The sequence below is a fragment of the Poecilia latipinna genome, unplaced genomic scaffold, assembly GCF_001443285.1.
Source record: "Poecilia latipinna isolate Pla-1442-1.1 unplaced genomic scaffold, P_latipinna-1.0 Scaffold1064, whole genome shotgun sequence".
NCBI lineage: Eukaryota > Metazoa > Chordata > Actinopteri > Cyprinodontiformes > Poeciliidae > Poecilia > Poecilia latipinna.
The window spans coordinates 148,958-163,893 of NW_015113680.1; the positions used below are offsets into that span (position 1 = coordinate 148,958).

Here is a 14,936-nt window from a genome sequence, read left to right on the forward strand (position 1 = left end):
AAAGTTAGTCAGCCAGAGGGCGTCAGTGGTAAATGCTCCCACATCAGGGATGATGCAGTCTGTGTGCACACTGCAGAGTCCAGATCCTTACATGAAGGGAAACCTTCGCAGCTTTCTGTGATATTTATACATTTTAAAACAATTATTTAACTTAATCTTTCCTTTTGTGCTTTTAAAAGGATTAGTGTTATGTGGACTGAATGTTGCAGTAACAAGTTTATTCATAGCATCAATCACTCTTTGTCCCAAAGGTCATGTAGAAAGATTAAGCCTTATATTGAAAGGGAACAAGGCCAAACTAGACTGCTTGTGTATGTTATAGTCTGTGTTACCCAATGCTCTGTTTGAGGGAATGTGACTGCCCCCTCCTGATCAAACTAGAGAATGCAATGCTTGTGCATGAGCCCGTTTTTTTTTACAAAATACGCTCACGGGCCAATTTATTAAGTGCACCTTTTCAGTTGCTTGTCAGGGAAAAAGAAAAAGGTCGAAAGATGATCGAAAAGCAACATCAGCTCATAGCTAGAACACTGTATTTAACCTCGATGTAGATGAGCTGCAGCTTTAAAAGACGACAGTGGCTGCAACGCTTGTTGGATTAGAAAAGGAAACTGAAGCTACATTTGAAGGTGGGCCTCTAAATATTAGGCAGCAACAATTTAGAAATACATCACCTGGTTTGAGTCACCCAATTGACTGCTGGAGATAAGCGTTAGTGTCACTCCGTGACAACCCTACAAGGATAAAGCAGGGACAGACAGCGGATGGTTTGACGAGTTTTGATTTCAGATGGAGTCAGAAGTTGATGCAAACATGAAAGCATGGCTCCATCCTGCGATGTATTGACGGTTCACATGGTGGGGGTGGAGTGTTAGTGTGTCTTACCTCACTGCTATCCTGACCATGTACATCCCTTCATGACCACAAAGTATCCATGTTCTCATGTACATTTCCAGCATAATAGAGCAAATCTCAAATCATCCCAAACAAGTTTCTTGGGTTCAATGCACTTCAGTGGCCTGCACAGTCATCAGATCTAAATGCTAATGCAGATCTTTAGCATGTGATACTTTAGTGGACAAGCATCCATTGACATATGTTGACTTGTCAAAATATTTCAGATCCCTTGTTTGTTTGCTGAATTTTCAGAAATATAAATTCATCTTTGCAATGCATCTTGCTAAAAAAAATAACACATTGCCTCATATAGTTCATATAGTAGTTGTTGAGTATTTTTGATCACAGCCATCCAGTGGTGACACAAACTAAGTTCTCTAAGCTTGGAAAGCTGCATACAATTTTATTTATTTATATTTTTACCCAGAACGCTATCTATTGGCTGCAAACTGAGGGATTGTTTCCACAATATCATACCAACCTGATCCATTACTCAAAAATGATGATCTATGTTTAGACACAAGAGCCTCAGCTGGGTCCTTGCTGAAATGAAACTCAGGAAGAGTGAAAAGCAGGGACGTCTATTGGGGGCAAAGATTACAGCCTGAGGGACCAAAACAGAAATAAAATTGACAGGAAATATCAGGGGAGTCTGTTTGGCACAGCAGGGTGGGGAGTTTGGGATGTTTTTCCTCCATGGAGAACCTTTTAGACGTGCCAGAACAGGCAAGCTGACCAACCAGATGAGGGCAGCATTGCTCATTCTGCACACACTGTGTTTGTTGATCCCAGAGCACAAAAGCTTTAGCTGTGTAACTTAGAAAACTTAGAAAATAATCACAGAACATTTGTATCTGTTAGAGGCCATTTTATTCTGGGGCACACCTAATGAAAGTCATCAGATTTCCTTTTTAGGGTCTTGAGCTTTGTTTTCTTTGTCCTTTAAATTCTTCTCAGAGACTTTCACTCATCACTTTAAAAGGCTGCCTTTCTTCTCCCCAGACGCCCAGCAGAAGTCAGATGCGGAGCAAACTTTAAAAAGGAGGCTTGGGACAAAGTGAACTAAGTTTAGCCAGCTTAGTGACTGATTGTATGGACAGACATGTGCTCAGCTAATATTAGACTGTTGGCAGTCTCTCTGGGGCCGGTCTTAGCAGTGAATCGCTCAGACTCTTGGGGCTATATTATTTCCATCTGTGTGACTGACGACAGATCCTCTTCATGCTGTGCTTTCTGAAAGCATCCAAAAGGAATCAGGTGAATGAGAGGAAGCAGGAAGGAAGCGGAGATGAAGTCGCTCATGTAGGACAAGGAGGTCTGACCTGATGTGTGGGAGGGTTTAATAAGGAGAAATTGATGCTGCTGGCTTGTGCTTTGTTCAGGCTGTCTGGAAAATTTGTAGTAAGTTTGATAATATACCAAGAGCATAACACTGCAAAAGGAGATTTCATATGAAAAAAAAAGAAGCTTTATTTTGGTCTAAATATACTCCTCAAAATAAATGTCTCAGTATTTACTGCAGGAAAAGGAGATAACTGATCTGAGCTAAACCAGTCAAGACTAAAATGAGTCTTTCAAACTCAAGCACAAAGATACTTTTCAACATCAAAGTTTCTATATTTATTATTGTAGAGAGCATATTTCATATTGCTAGCTGAACTCAACAAGATATCTCTCTTTTTTTAAATTAACGTGTCCTGTCTGTCAGTTTGGGTTTATTTCAAAGGTGATGGACACATTGAAAGGGAGTTTTGGGATTACGGGGTAGGTTTAGGTCTGGGGTTAAGCAAGTACTAGGAATGGCTTAGGGTAAAGGTCAGGTTACTGAACTGAATGAAAAATGAATTGAAGTCAATACAAAGTTAATAACGCAGACCCTCTGTAAAAAGCAAAGTGGCTGTTTTTTCCTGGACTAATGCAAAGTCCTTGTGAAGACAGACAGACCTACTATCTGTGGGTGTGTGCGTTTGTTGGTGTGTGTGTACCTGATTGTCTTTGACTGACACAGCAGCCAATCCGGGGAGTACTTGACTTCCTGTCCAGACTCGCATGATACTGAAGACTTTCACTGGCAAGATAAAAATACATTGAGAAGATGTTTTAGAGAAATGGGTTTATGTTATTGCCACAGGACGTCTGGTAAAATAATTTGCTAAACGCTGAAAATGAGCTAAGACATTTTAAAGGTTGAAACTGAGAATGCCTAATTTTGCTGCAAACACATATGTCTAAGAAGTTGAAACTGCTCGTTTCTTACCCCTAAATTTAAAACATGTTATTATGAAACAGTCTGCCGGGTGCCAGGATTATTTTCTGCATCTTCTCCGTGTCCACAGAAAATTCAGAAATAAGCTAAGTACTCAGAATTTTTTCTTTGGTTTTCAGCATCATGTTATTGAAGAAAGTGATATCATGAGTTCTGTGTGCTTATGTTTATCGTTTAATGTAAAACCATTGTTGATGTTGCATTAAACTTGTGCACATTGTGTTTCTCTAATTTCTCACCCTATTGTCAATGTAGGAGAGAATTTGATTTGATTTCAGTTCCCGCCTCCCCCATAAAAAACAAATTATTATTTTATATTGTTTATAAACCTGTGACTAAAGCACAGAGATAAATCCCAGCAGTTCAGTTTTACCAGCCATTTGATAAAAGGAAATACAATTTATAAATGACAATTAACAGAAATAGGGGAGCCGTTTTGCAGAGAATGGTGGTGCGTCTGTATTGGTTTTGTCATGAAAAATCCAACTAACACAATAAAAAAACAAAACATAAGTTTTATTAGTGACTATTCAACAACAACAAAAAAAAGATCATAATGAAAAATTGTTGTGAGACCTTTTTAAATCCTTTTCTTGCCCCAAAAGCTGCTGAAACCTTTTTTCTTGAAGCTTTTACATAACTCTTTTATTCTTAGCATGGCGTTCACTTTCTCTTCAACATCTGGAGGCTTCAACAGGCCAAACCGCCTTCGAAATGCTGAGTAATAAAGCTCTAATCATATGCACCAGTGTGCCATGTGTGTGATCTGTGCCATTTAAATGTGGCAAATAATTTATTCCTCGACAGAAATCATAACTTTTTAATTCCCTGGCAAGAACTGCCGCCGTCCTCTTCGGTCTTGAATCATGCCAGAATCATGAGCTGCTTTGACGTAAACAAAGCCGAGTAAGATGCGGGTGTAGTTGGTTACATTCAGTTCGGCTAGTTTCATGTGCGTGCCATTCCCTCAGGCCTTATTTGGGGTTGTCCTTATCGCTGCAGAGTTCACACAGTCAACGTGTTGCTGCACGAGACCTGGGCAGATTTGTTGACGGTGCACCTCACTGTGACGCGGTTAAAATGAAGCCCAGAACAGAGAGATAAAAAGAAAAAAGAAGAAGATTGATTTACTGTGAGGGAGGGCAAAGTTCAGGTAGCAAAGACAAGGGGGGAGGGGGGATGAGAGGAGAGGGAGAATGATGGCAGGAGGTGAGGTTTTTGGGAGGGAGGTGATCTTCCTTGACCAATGGAGGATAAGCAAGAAGGATTTCAGGGAGGGAGACGTGAAAAGTCACCATTCTCATTTTCCGACTTCAGTGAAGACAAAAATAAGGGGCAGTTTCCCAGACGTAATTACTCAATAAAGAAAAGTGTCCTCTTAAAGAGAACTGACAAAGAGGACTCTGCATTCGCACACGGAGGCCCTTTGAAATCTACTGGTCTCACTGGCAAAGGCTCCCACTGACAGGACGAGGCAGACGCTCACCGGACTCAAGGCAGAACCAGACTCACCTCTCTGGAATGAGAAAGGGACAACTTCTAACGGCTTCTGTGGAAGTGCGCACTCCCAGGTCCGGACAAACGTAAGCGCCCCCTCCTCTTCCTGGATAAGCTGTTCTTATGCTTTGGGCTCCAGTGTGGGACGAGGTGGGCTCGGCTCCACACTGTGGCACAGCCTGAGAGGAGTGAAGGTTGTTAGGGGAGCAGAGGGAAAGGATGAAGTCTCTGCAGAAGAATCAGGGACGCACCGACCAGATGTTGGGAGCCATGGCTGATGTGCTGACCTCCGTGGCAATGCCCAATCAGCAGTGGGTGAGTTACAGCTCTGTTGTGGATCACTTTGTGTGTTTATGGCTCGTGTTTACGTGAAAGCGTAGTTAGCATAAAATTCACAAAGGAAGCCCACACATATGGAGGTGCTTTTCTGGGCTTGGAGAGCACTGGCACTGCATCTTTTCTTTGGCTCACTCCGTTCCATCTCGGGGGTTATTTTAATTTATTTTCCATAAGTTGGATTTCCACCTAAAATGGTCAAGGCAGACAAGTAGGGAGATGCCCTGTCCCCGTTCAGTGCTCGGGAGGAATTTTGGATGTTTCTGTGGAAGAGGAAGCAGAGTGGAGACGAACAAAACACGTGACCGTAAACAAAGTCACGCCGCGTTAATTTCCCTCTCAAACTCTCGCATAGTTTTTCTGTTTCAGCTTTACGTTCTCTGATCTTTACCTTCACACAAGACTCCAATAAGAGATAGGAACTTATTGGTTTCTCTATAATATTTGTGATGTCAGTCATGAATACGGATCCTTGCCAAAGAGTTATGTGTGTGGCACTGTTAAGACACAAGGTAATTTAAGTTGTTTTATGAGAAAATAAAGAACTACAAGAAAAGAAAGTGACATTAACAATTGGAAATACATAAAAAAGAAAAAAAATTAAGCATTATAGAAAAGAAGTCTCAAGATGGATAAAAATATTTATGAAATAATTTGTCTTCATGTATAACCGTTAATAAAGCAAAAATAATAATGTTTAATTCTTATTAACACAATTAACTTGATGCCTGCAGGAGACTATAATAATGTGAAACAGGAATATAAAGTTGTCAGTACAATGGTATTATGGTGAGAGACGTAATTTTAGTAAATTGAGTTTTTATTGGGGGCGAGTGGACCAAGATACTGAACAAAAGTGGCATTAAGCTTGAGCCATGGTGAACCCAACAAGAGATTTTTATTAGTTCAGATTTATATTTGTCGGGTGACACGATAGGATCCGTGTAAACCTCTTGTCTTCTTGATGCAGATTATATTTTAAGGAGGAGAGGCTCCAGGACTGAATGTAAAGCCTGTACATTCAGCCACATCTGGCAGCAGAAATCAGACATTCAGGGGTCACAGTGCACCAGAACATTCAGTGCATATCTCTTTGAAGGTCTCTTTGAAAAATGTTTATCATCATAAATCATTTCTCCCCCTCCTGACAGACAGCCCTAAAAACCACGAGCGGGAATCTGATCTGTTTGCCTGTCTGCAAAACGGAGATAACTCAGCTCTCCTTCGCTGAGCCGCACTTTGGTGCTGCTGGGCTTTAAATACAGAGTGGAACTGCTTTCTCTGTGGCAAAAGCAGGGCCTCATTTCCATTGCATTCCTGCTCTGTGTGTAATGGAGAGCTGGATGAAAAAGATGCAGGGAATTGTGGAAAAAAAAAAAAAAAAAATCAGCCACTGGTATATTGTTCTGCGGTTATGTGGCCATAAGCGCCCGGTGCAATCTTACAATTGCTTCCTCCTTGGGAGCAGAGCTCCCATGCTGACAATGGCATCTCTGTGTGTAGCTCTCTGAGGGAGGCGAGGCGGACCTCCCATCAAGCGAGGAGGAAAAGGGACCTGTGCAGGGCCAGTGGGACCAGGATGGGCCGGGGTGGGAGCGACAGGCCGTGGCCACGCAAAACCCAAATGGGAGTGAACGAACAGGTAGGACCTGAAGCAGTCGCACTTTTGTCACCGTAGATCTTCAGTGTTGCTGTTCAAACATCACCCACTCACCAAACCAGTCAGAGCTAAGCCATGTACCGAAACACAAACTTCGAGATTCAGCTTTGATGCAGCAACGTCCCAAAAAAAAAAAAATAAAATGGAGGCAGTGACAATGATTTACATAACAGCAAACAAACATACAACACTGATGTGTTTCCAATGGGAGTCAGGGTGATAAACATGCATGGATCTACCAGTGTGGTTGTGCAACGTCAAGTAGCAGCCAGACTTTCTGCATGCTGCCCATATGTGAGAGTCGAAACGGACCCAGATCCCAGGTGCCGTATCTGATGGAGGTCAGTAAGATGATAATAACTTCGGGGGAAAGTATCAGATCGGAGACACCTGAGAGTTAGTGGCTCGCTTTTCTTCAGCTCCGCCCTCTTGATCTCGTAGTGCTGATGGCAGTAAATTGCTTAGGTATAATTTACAATCCATAAGCATGTGCGAGCGGTAGAGGGAGAGAGAGTTCTCGTGTGTGTACACATACACAAGCAATTCTTTCCAGATGGGGCAAGAAAACACACTTCGCTGCCTCCCTTCCCCTTTCTGCCCCATCAGTGGTGGTGCAACTTCTTTTCATTTTGCTGCAGCGGGCTTGCGTGTGTTGTGATTTTTCCTGGAGTGAAATGGAACAAAAGGAGCTTTGTAGCTGGATCTGGGTTTGGGTTAGACGGAGTGTGTGTGTGTGTGGCTGTGTGTGTGTGTGTCTGTGTGTATATATGCATGGGTGATGTGAGTTGGTCCACTAACTGTTGTGCAGAACAGTATACGGTGTACAAAAAGGGTGCGAGTGAGGCCAGAGGAAGCTGTTAGCGATGCTTATCTGTAATGGTCTCACTCGGTTATTAATGCAGCCAAAATATTGTTTTTGGTCACAGTTTCCAGTCCTGAAGAAGAATAAAATAAAGTTGTTATAGGTTTTGCTGAGGGCCTGCTAAGGGGATGATAAGGTTAATGGAAATTGTTTATTTTATTTAGCATTGGGCTTTTCTGATTGCCAGTTTTCCTCTGGGAAACCAAATGGAAAGTCGGTGAAACGTGTTCAACGTCTAGACAATGAAAACAAGACGACTCACTATTGGTCTGAGTACTGCATTTAAGACATATTTAGTATCTTAAATATTTCAATATGTAAAAAGTTTTGAAAACTTTGTATCCATTACCTTGCTCTTCACAGTTATATGCTGCTTTATTAGAAGATGTGAATAAGTTTTAGGGGTTTACATAACAAATGGAAGATCTTAGAAATAAGACAACCTGCCTGTTGCCTCCTTGGAAACACAAGACAGTGTCAAATCTGCAAACTCTGACAATCTTCCTTGTTTTGACAAATTCCCAATCCTATTCTACTTTGCTTTCCTCTGACTTTCAGATCACTGAAACACACTTTCTCTCATCTAGTCCTGCTTCTTCCACTTGCATCTTTTCTTTTAACTAAGCAGCAAGACAATGCTAAACGCTAACTTTTTTAAACGCCGGCAGCATTTCTTTCATTCATTCAGCAGACGTCATATATTTGTTTTACTGGCTGTCCTCTGGTCATGTTTTTTTTTTTTTTTTCTATCTTCTTTTTTTACTACCGGGACATTACTGTCAAGAACAGAACACAGAAGCAAAACTCTGTTTGTACTAGACGTGAGAGATGGGAGACACCTACCGCTCTCAACACGCTTGGGAATAACAGACAAACTTGTCCGTTCAAGAGCAGAATTTGAAGCTTACTTCATCCTAGTTTCAAATGTAACCGTTTGGTTTTCTACTCTAAAGAGTGCGAGTGTGAGTAGGGACGACGTGGCGGAAGTCCCGGGATTTGTCCATATCAGGTTTTGAGGGAGACTGGGAGCGTGTGTCCTCCAGGGAGAGAAGGAGATAGAGAGGACTCTGGGACTACACTGCCTGTCTGTGCGTGACCTTAAAAGGACAAAGATCAACCTGAAGCTGCATCACATCGGGTTACCAGAGCTTGAGATTAGATAGCATTCGCCTCACTCAGGTGACTGACTCGATTATGTGTGTGCAGGGCTGTCCTGCCTTGCAGAGAAGCAAGGGGTAAAAAAAAAAGTTTGTAATCTTCATAAGTCTTGGTATGTAATCTAAAAGATTTTTTGCATTTGATTAGGCATTAAATGGATTAATTAATATGAGACAATATTGATAGGGATGTCTGGTGTACTGCATGTAAAATGAATGCTTTACGTTATGGCTTACACCAGGACAATCTGACTCCAGTCAGTTCTTAACATGACAAATGTAAGTACTGTTTCTCCTGTTTTAATTAAGCTGATTGATATTAACAATTACTTGGACAAAATACGCTAATTATGTCTATTGAATTACCTGCTTCTTTGACATTAATCAGTTTGTTTTTAAGGAGCTCCTTGTGGCCATTAACCCTCTAATTACATACATTTAAATCCATTTAAACCGGCGATATTGACAAGGTTTCTAAATGTATTGTTTCACAGGCAAAGATAGATTTTTGAGAGCTGTTTCTGTGATTAGTGGAACTAAAGATAAGTTTTTTTCCTTTTTTTAACATAGATTACAAATGATTTGAATAAAAAAGCTTAGCTTTAACTGCTTTTATGTAACACTTTACCCAGTCTTTATCAATTCTGCTTCATATTTTCTTTTCTCTCTCTTTTTCTTTTTTCTTTTTTTTTTTTTTTACTCTAGTAGGAAATCCAATGCCTTTTAGGTGCTGGGCAGCAGATCATTGAAAGTATGTTTTTGTTCTTCAGAACGGAGAGTAGTACAGCAGATTGCTGTTTTTTTCAAAAGAAGCCGCCTCCTGCTGTGGCTAAAAATGACTCTCCATGAGGGATGGAAGTGGACCACAACAACAGAGTACAAACAGTTACAGTTACTCGAAGCTCACCGAAAAAAAAAAAAAAAGAAAAGATACTTTTTATTTCTGCTTCAAATAAATAAGCTATTCAGTGGCAAATGCTTGTGTTAGCTTTGTATGACGACGTGCTTCAGTGTGTTCCTTTTTAGAACTTGAATCTTTCAAAAGTATTCAACCCCTTGGATGTTTTACCCTTTTTATGCTTTTATAAATCAATCAGGATGAATCGAATGGAACTGAGTAGTAAAATGACTTGTAAGGTTTCTGTGACTTACTGAAGGACTCAAGCTAACTCAGTTCCCCAGAAAAATACAGTGCCTACAAAAATATTCACCCCCTTTGCATGTTTTACCCTTTTTTATTTCTTTTACAAATCAATAACGATCAACAAAATGTGACTTTTTGACGCCTCATCTTGAGGCACTTTACAAGAAAATAAAATAAAATCAATTGCACATTCCAACTGATCACAGTTATCAAACAATACAATGCTGGGTTTCTATTTATAGAAACCCAGCAGATTGCGTTGAGTCATTGACCTGCAGCATTCACTCCTCCTGGACAAGCAGCGAAGATTTTTCCTCCCACAAAATAACCTGTAAGATGTAGAAAGAGGCATGAGATCATTGCATGCTCACACGTTGGGGGCCTTTTCAGTACCGGTCACTGATGGGCTGTCACTAAAGGTTTTATCAGCGTCAAAAAGTCGATCAAATTAAATAAGTTCTATCATTTTTTAAAAGAGCAATACTCGAATATGCAGCCATTATTCCAGAACCTTATTAATAGCTGGTGTCTGTGCAAGCTGGTGAATATCGGCGGTGTTTGGGGTACTTGAGGTTATATGTATTAATCTGACTCTGTGGGGGTAGTAAAGATGCCAAAATATATTGAAACTTCATTTGAGTTGTTTGGTGTGTAATCATTACACCCAGAAAAAAAAAAAAAAAAACATAACAAAAAAAAGTTTACTCTCATGTGAATTGTAATTGCACAAATATTAACCCTTGTAGTTATACTAAAATTTGATGGCATTTCTGTAATATATAACAAATGCTCCAGTCCTGTGATTTTCAATGTGTTTATATAAGTTTTTTTTGTAGAGGTGAAGTAGGGGGTTTCAGGAAGAATATTTTTATAACTACAGCTCAAGTCATTTCTTTTTTAAAGAGAGCACATTTCTGCAAGAGCAGCTCTCAGTGTGTATGCTTCGATGCAGCAGTGTCATATGAGAGCTGTTTACGTTATAAGAAACAAGTCTACACGGTGGCTGCACACCCCCTCTGTGTAGTGCAGAGCTCACACTGTCAGAGAAGCACCGCTTGATGAGGGCGCTTCTGAGAAGCACTAATGATGAGACGCTCTCACACTTGCCTGCACACGCATATAGTGCGCCATCGACACACCTGCCTGTCTCCGTGGTTTATGCTTACACTGTGACTGTGGCCTAATGGATAAAATAAAGATAAAAATCCCTACGTCTCTCTGCAGCACAGTACAAATAAGAACAGGATATTTACCCTAACGTCTTCTTTACTATAATGGAACAAGAGCCAAAAAACATTGGGAGAGAGAGAGAGAGAGAGAGAGAGAGAGAGAGAGAGAGAGAGAGAGAGAGAGAGAGAGAGAGAGAGAGAGATCCTCCTAAAAACAGCTTGTTCAGGATACCAGTTTGCCTTAATTGGAGCTCAGTTTAGAAATGGGGGTGAGGAGGGTGAAAGGAAAAGGGAGGGAAAGGAACTAAAGAGGAAAAGCAATGGAGAAGAAGCTTGGAGAGTGAAGTGTAAGCGAGTATATTTTGGCTGGGTTTCAGCTGGCTGATGGCGTGAGGAGAGGCTAATGTCAATAGGGGGTTGGTGAACACACTAAATAAGTAACTGCAAACTCTGCTGAAGTGAGAATCGGTGTCCTGGTATCCAGGCCTTAAAGTCTGAACTTTATAATTGCAGGTTAAGCGTAACTTTTCAAATGTATTCCGGGAGTGTCGCATCAAATGAAGATTAGGAAAAAAAAATTTAAATATTTGGTTGCAGGAGTGGACTAAAATCATGAATCACTTCCTATCAGAACACACCCTATAAAGCCATGCTCAGCTGCTTGGCATTTAGGTAGAAAACTATCAAAACGTTTTGAATGGATTATATTTCTAACCCCACAGATAAGTGTTAAAGAGAAGTTTCGCACCAAATACATATTTAAAGCTTTCCTTCAGTTGTCTGCATCTGTACATGCCTACATGTGAATCACATTAAAATGTATTTGAGAGAGTGTTTCTGGGGGTAGGAGGATGCAGAAGGAAGAAGGAGCAGAGGAGAGATAAAAAAAAAAAGCAAGATGAATGTGTGCTAATGCAAGCATCACCTGACATCCCCCGCTCCTCCCTGAAAGCTAGAGGAGGAACATTTTTTCCATATTTCTCAGAACACTGTCATCTTTGCTCATGTCTGCAGGGGCTAATTTTAGTGTTTATTTATTAAAAGACTCTGCTCCGTACGGCAGAAGAGATACCGGATTGGTGCAAAGTGTCAGCACGGAAACAGCCACCCAAGTCACGAAATGTTTTGATGCAGAACACAGAGAGCTACATCACGGGTGTGGCCATTTCTTGTCTTGTCTTTTTATTTATTTATTTGTAATGACTTAAATGGAAGGAGTTGATAGAAATTTCATTTCTAAATGACAAAAAGGAGATGTTATTTTTAAAAATACCTTGCCGCTTCTGTCTTTGGTGCGCAGGTCCAAAGACAAATGCCTCCATTTAAAGCACATTAATAAAATGATCCAGCTCTTTAGGTAGTTGGCCTGTGCTTGGGGTCTAATCTGTTTTTTTGTTGTTGTTTTTTTAAGTCCTTTCCAGGAGAATTTCCAACAAAAAGGCTGAAATACCCTGGGTGTGCCAGTAGATGGCAATAACTGTGATCTTCCTCAGGTTATCAAATACTAAAAATTGTCCCCCCCCCAAAAAAAAGTTGTGACATGTTTTCTTTGATTTGGTTCACAATTCCTTCAAACTGGTTGCCTGTCAACAACAAAATATTTATATTGTTGTTTTGCCTTCAAGCCCCCCCCAAAAGCAAAAATTAACATGTTGGCAGAAGATCTCTTTTTTTTCTCAAAATCACCATTTGTAGAGTCAACATGATCCAAAACATTTAGCGTTCTGCTGAAGGAAGATTCAGGGATTACAAAACAAACTGGACTCTGTGAGACATTTGAAGCTTAAATCAGTCTGATCTACCCCCTCCCCCTTTTCATCACTTTAAATCCTCTTTAATTGAATATTTTAATGTAATTTTGTAACAGACAGTATCAAACAAAGCTCTGACAGGACAAATATAGATGCAAGTCTACTGTGGAGGAGGAGATGATTGGTAATTATCACCAGTGCTGTTTCTGTGACTTAATGATCTCTATATCCAGTCTCACAAAGTTAATTAGCAGCAGTTTTTAAATTTGGAAATAAAGATTCATTGTAGGTCTATAATAGACCGACTTGCTTATGTCTTTAAATAAATTAAAAGGTTCATTAGATTTAAAGGGCAACAGCATTATGTTAAAATAGCCACCACATAAGAAGCAGTTGTTGAAAACATCAAAGGGCTTAGAGAAGATGAACACAACTTTGGTTCAACAGCTGTCGTTTAAACTGCTGAGGTTAATTTGCCAATAATAGTCGGCGGATATCATTTAGTATCCAACTAGTGAAATTATGTGTAAAATGCAAGAAATAATGTTTGTGAAGTTGTTACCACTAGAGGGTTATAGAACGTATGACCCAACCTAATCTAATAAGTCAACTTAATGCTGCAGTATGTTACTTTTATAAAAAAAAAAAAAAGTTTTAAAAATATTTTTAAAACTGTCACTATGTCGTGGCAGTATGATATGAGACAGATAATTAGTAAAAAATAGATTAATAAATAATAAAAACATTCAGCTCCTTTGCCTCCTTCCTTTTTCTACTATCATCTGCGGAAATGCAACGCACCTGGTCAGAAACAACCAATAAGAACCAGAAAGAAGGTTGTAGCGCTGCCAATCAGTTCGTGTGTGTGCTGCTTGAGGTTGCCTGTTTGCTGCAACTGTGCTAATGCTACCTTACTGCTACAGAAAAACTATTTATCCACCATCATTGGTGGCTAAGCTTACCAGTCTGAGCATTAATGGCAGAGGGCAAGGGGAAAGGTGTGAGCAGCATGTACATAAGCAGTCTATATGTTTTGTTTTTTTTAGCATTTCTGCTAAATCTGTTGCTTCGCATGGCTTCTTTGACTCTCCTGCAACTTGACAACATTTAACATCCACATCAGTGAGACTCTGCTCAATAATCCTGAGGTGTATTACCCCCCCTCAGCCACAGCTGTTTAAAGAATCTCTTCTCAGCAAAGAGATGCAGTGGCACGGATATAGAGGGAGTGAGAGTCTTCTGTGTTTGAGAAGAGGGAAAGTGCAGAGAGTGAAAAACCAGCGTGCTAACCGAGTCTGAGAATAGATGACTTATTTTTCACTGTGAGGCTTCTCCTCTGCAGAACTTTCTTTCTTTCTTTTTTTTCGGCATGTGTGTGTGTTACAGCTGCTTTGGGTTCTCTGTGTTTGTAAATTAAGACACAGTGAGACTGTTGTGCAAGTCAGTGAGCTGTGCAATGGGTGTGTGTGTGTATCCTGCTTGCGAGGCTGATGGGTGAGGCCTCTCTGTTTGCTTTGTCACCTGTAGATGACAGAGACGACGTGACGGCAGTCTGCCCCCACCCTGTTGCTGTAACGAGATGGAGGCACTTGATGGTGTGCTTTGGAGCGTGATTGTTGCTGATCCTCACCTGTCTCTATACCATTCCAGGAATTAGCTGGTGATTTATTACGGTTGCAGCTTTTCAAGGAAGAGAGGTGCTGCGAAAATAAATTCATGTCATACGCCGAGTCACAATCTGAGCAGCTTCAAGTCTGAGAATGCTGCTTCCAGGCCAGAATGTCATAGCATTTCATAAAACCTTTTTCATTTTTCTTCCTGCGCCGGGTCTGTCTGGGGTTATTTACTCAAGAGAACGTGTTTTACTTTACGGGCCCGCTCTGATTTCATCTGTAAGAAAGGCTAAAAATGTAAACTGTGTTTCTGGTGTTTTGATGTTCACATCTAAATATGGTTTGCTTTGTTTGTTCCACAGTGTTGGAAACTGCATTTTTTATTTTAGATTTAGGACTCCTCTGCTAGGTGTGCACATGTTTCTGGCGCCAGACACAAAGAATGTCCAGTGCACAACTACAAATCCAACCCTAAACATTTCTAAGAGTTGGGGAAAAGTAAAAAAAAAAAAAAAAAAAAGAAACAAAACAAAAAAGTACCTGCTTCACGCTTGACAAAAGACGCAGATGAGTGGAACAAACAA

At 40.5% G+C, this 14,936-nt stretch overlaps 1 protein-coding gene across 2 annotated transcripts in view; it reads left to right on the forward strand.

Annotated features, from left to right (window-relative positions):
* Positions 1-4,432: 4,432 nt before the first annotated feature.
* arhgef25a (Rho guanine nucleotide exchange factor (GEF) 25a) overlaps positions 4,433-14,936 on the forward strand; it is a 63,886-nt gene continuing 53,382 nt past the window's right edge. Inside the window, exons 1-2 of one of the 2 annotated variants that reach the window (XM_015051760.1) lie at positions 4,433-4,975; positions 6,500-6,638. In XM_015051760.1, coding sequence (XP_014907246.1) covers positions 4,880-4,975; positions 6,500-6,638 — 235 coding nt within the window. In that variant the 5' untranslated portion in view covers positions 4,433-4,879. The remainder of the gene's footprint in view (positions 4,976-6,499; positions 6,639-14,936) is intronic. The other variant, XM_015051759.1, reaches the window with a different exon arrangement.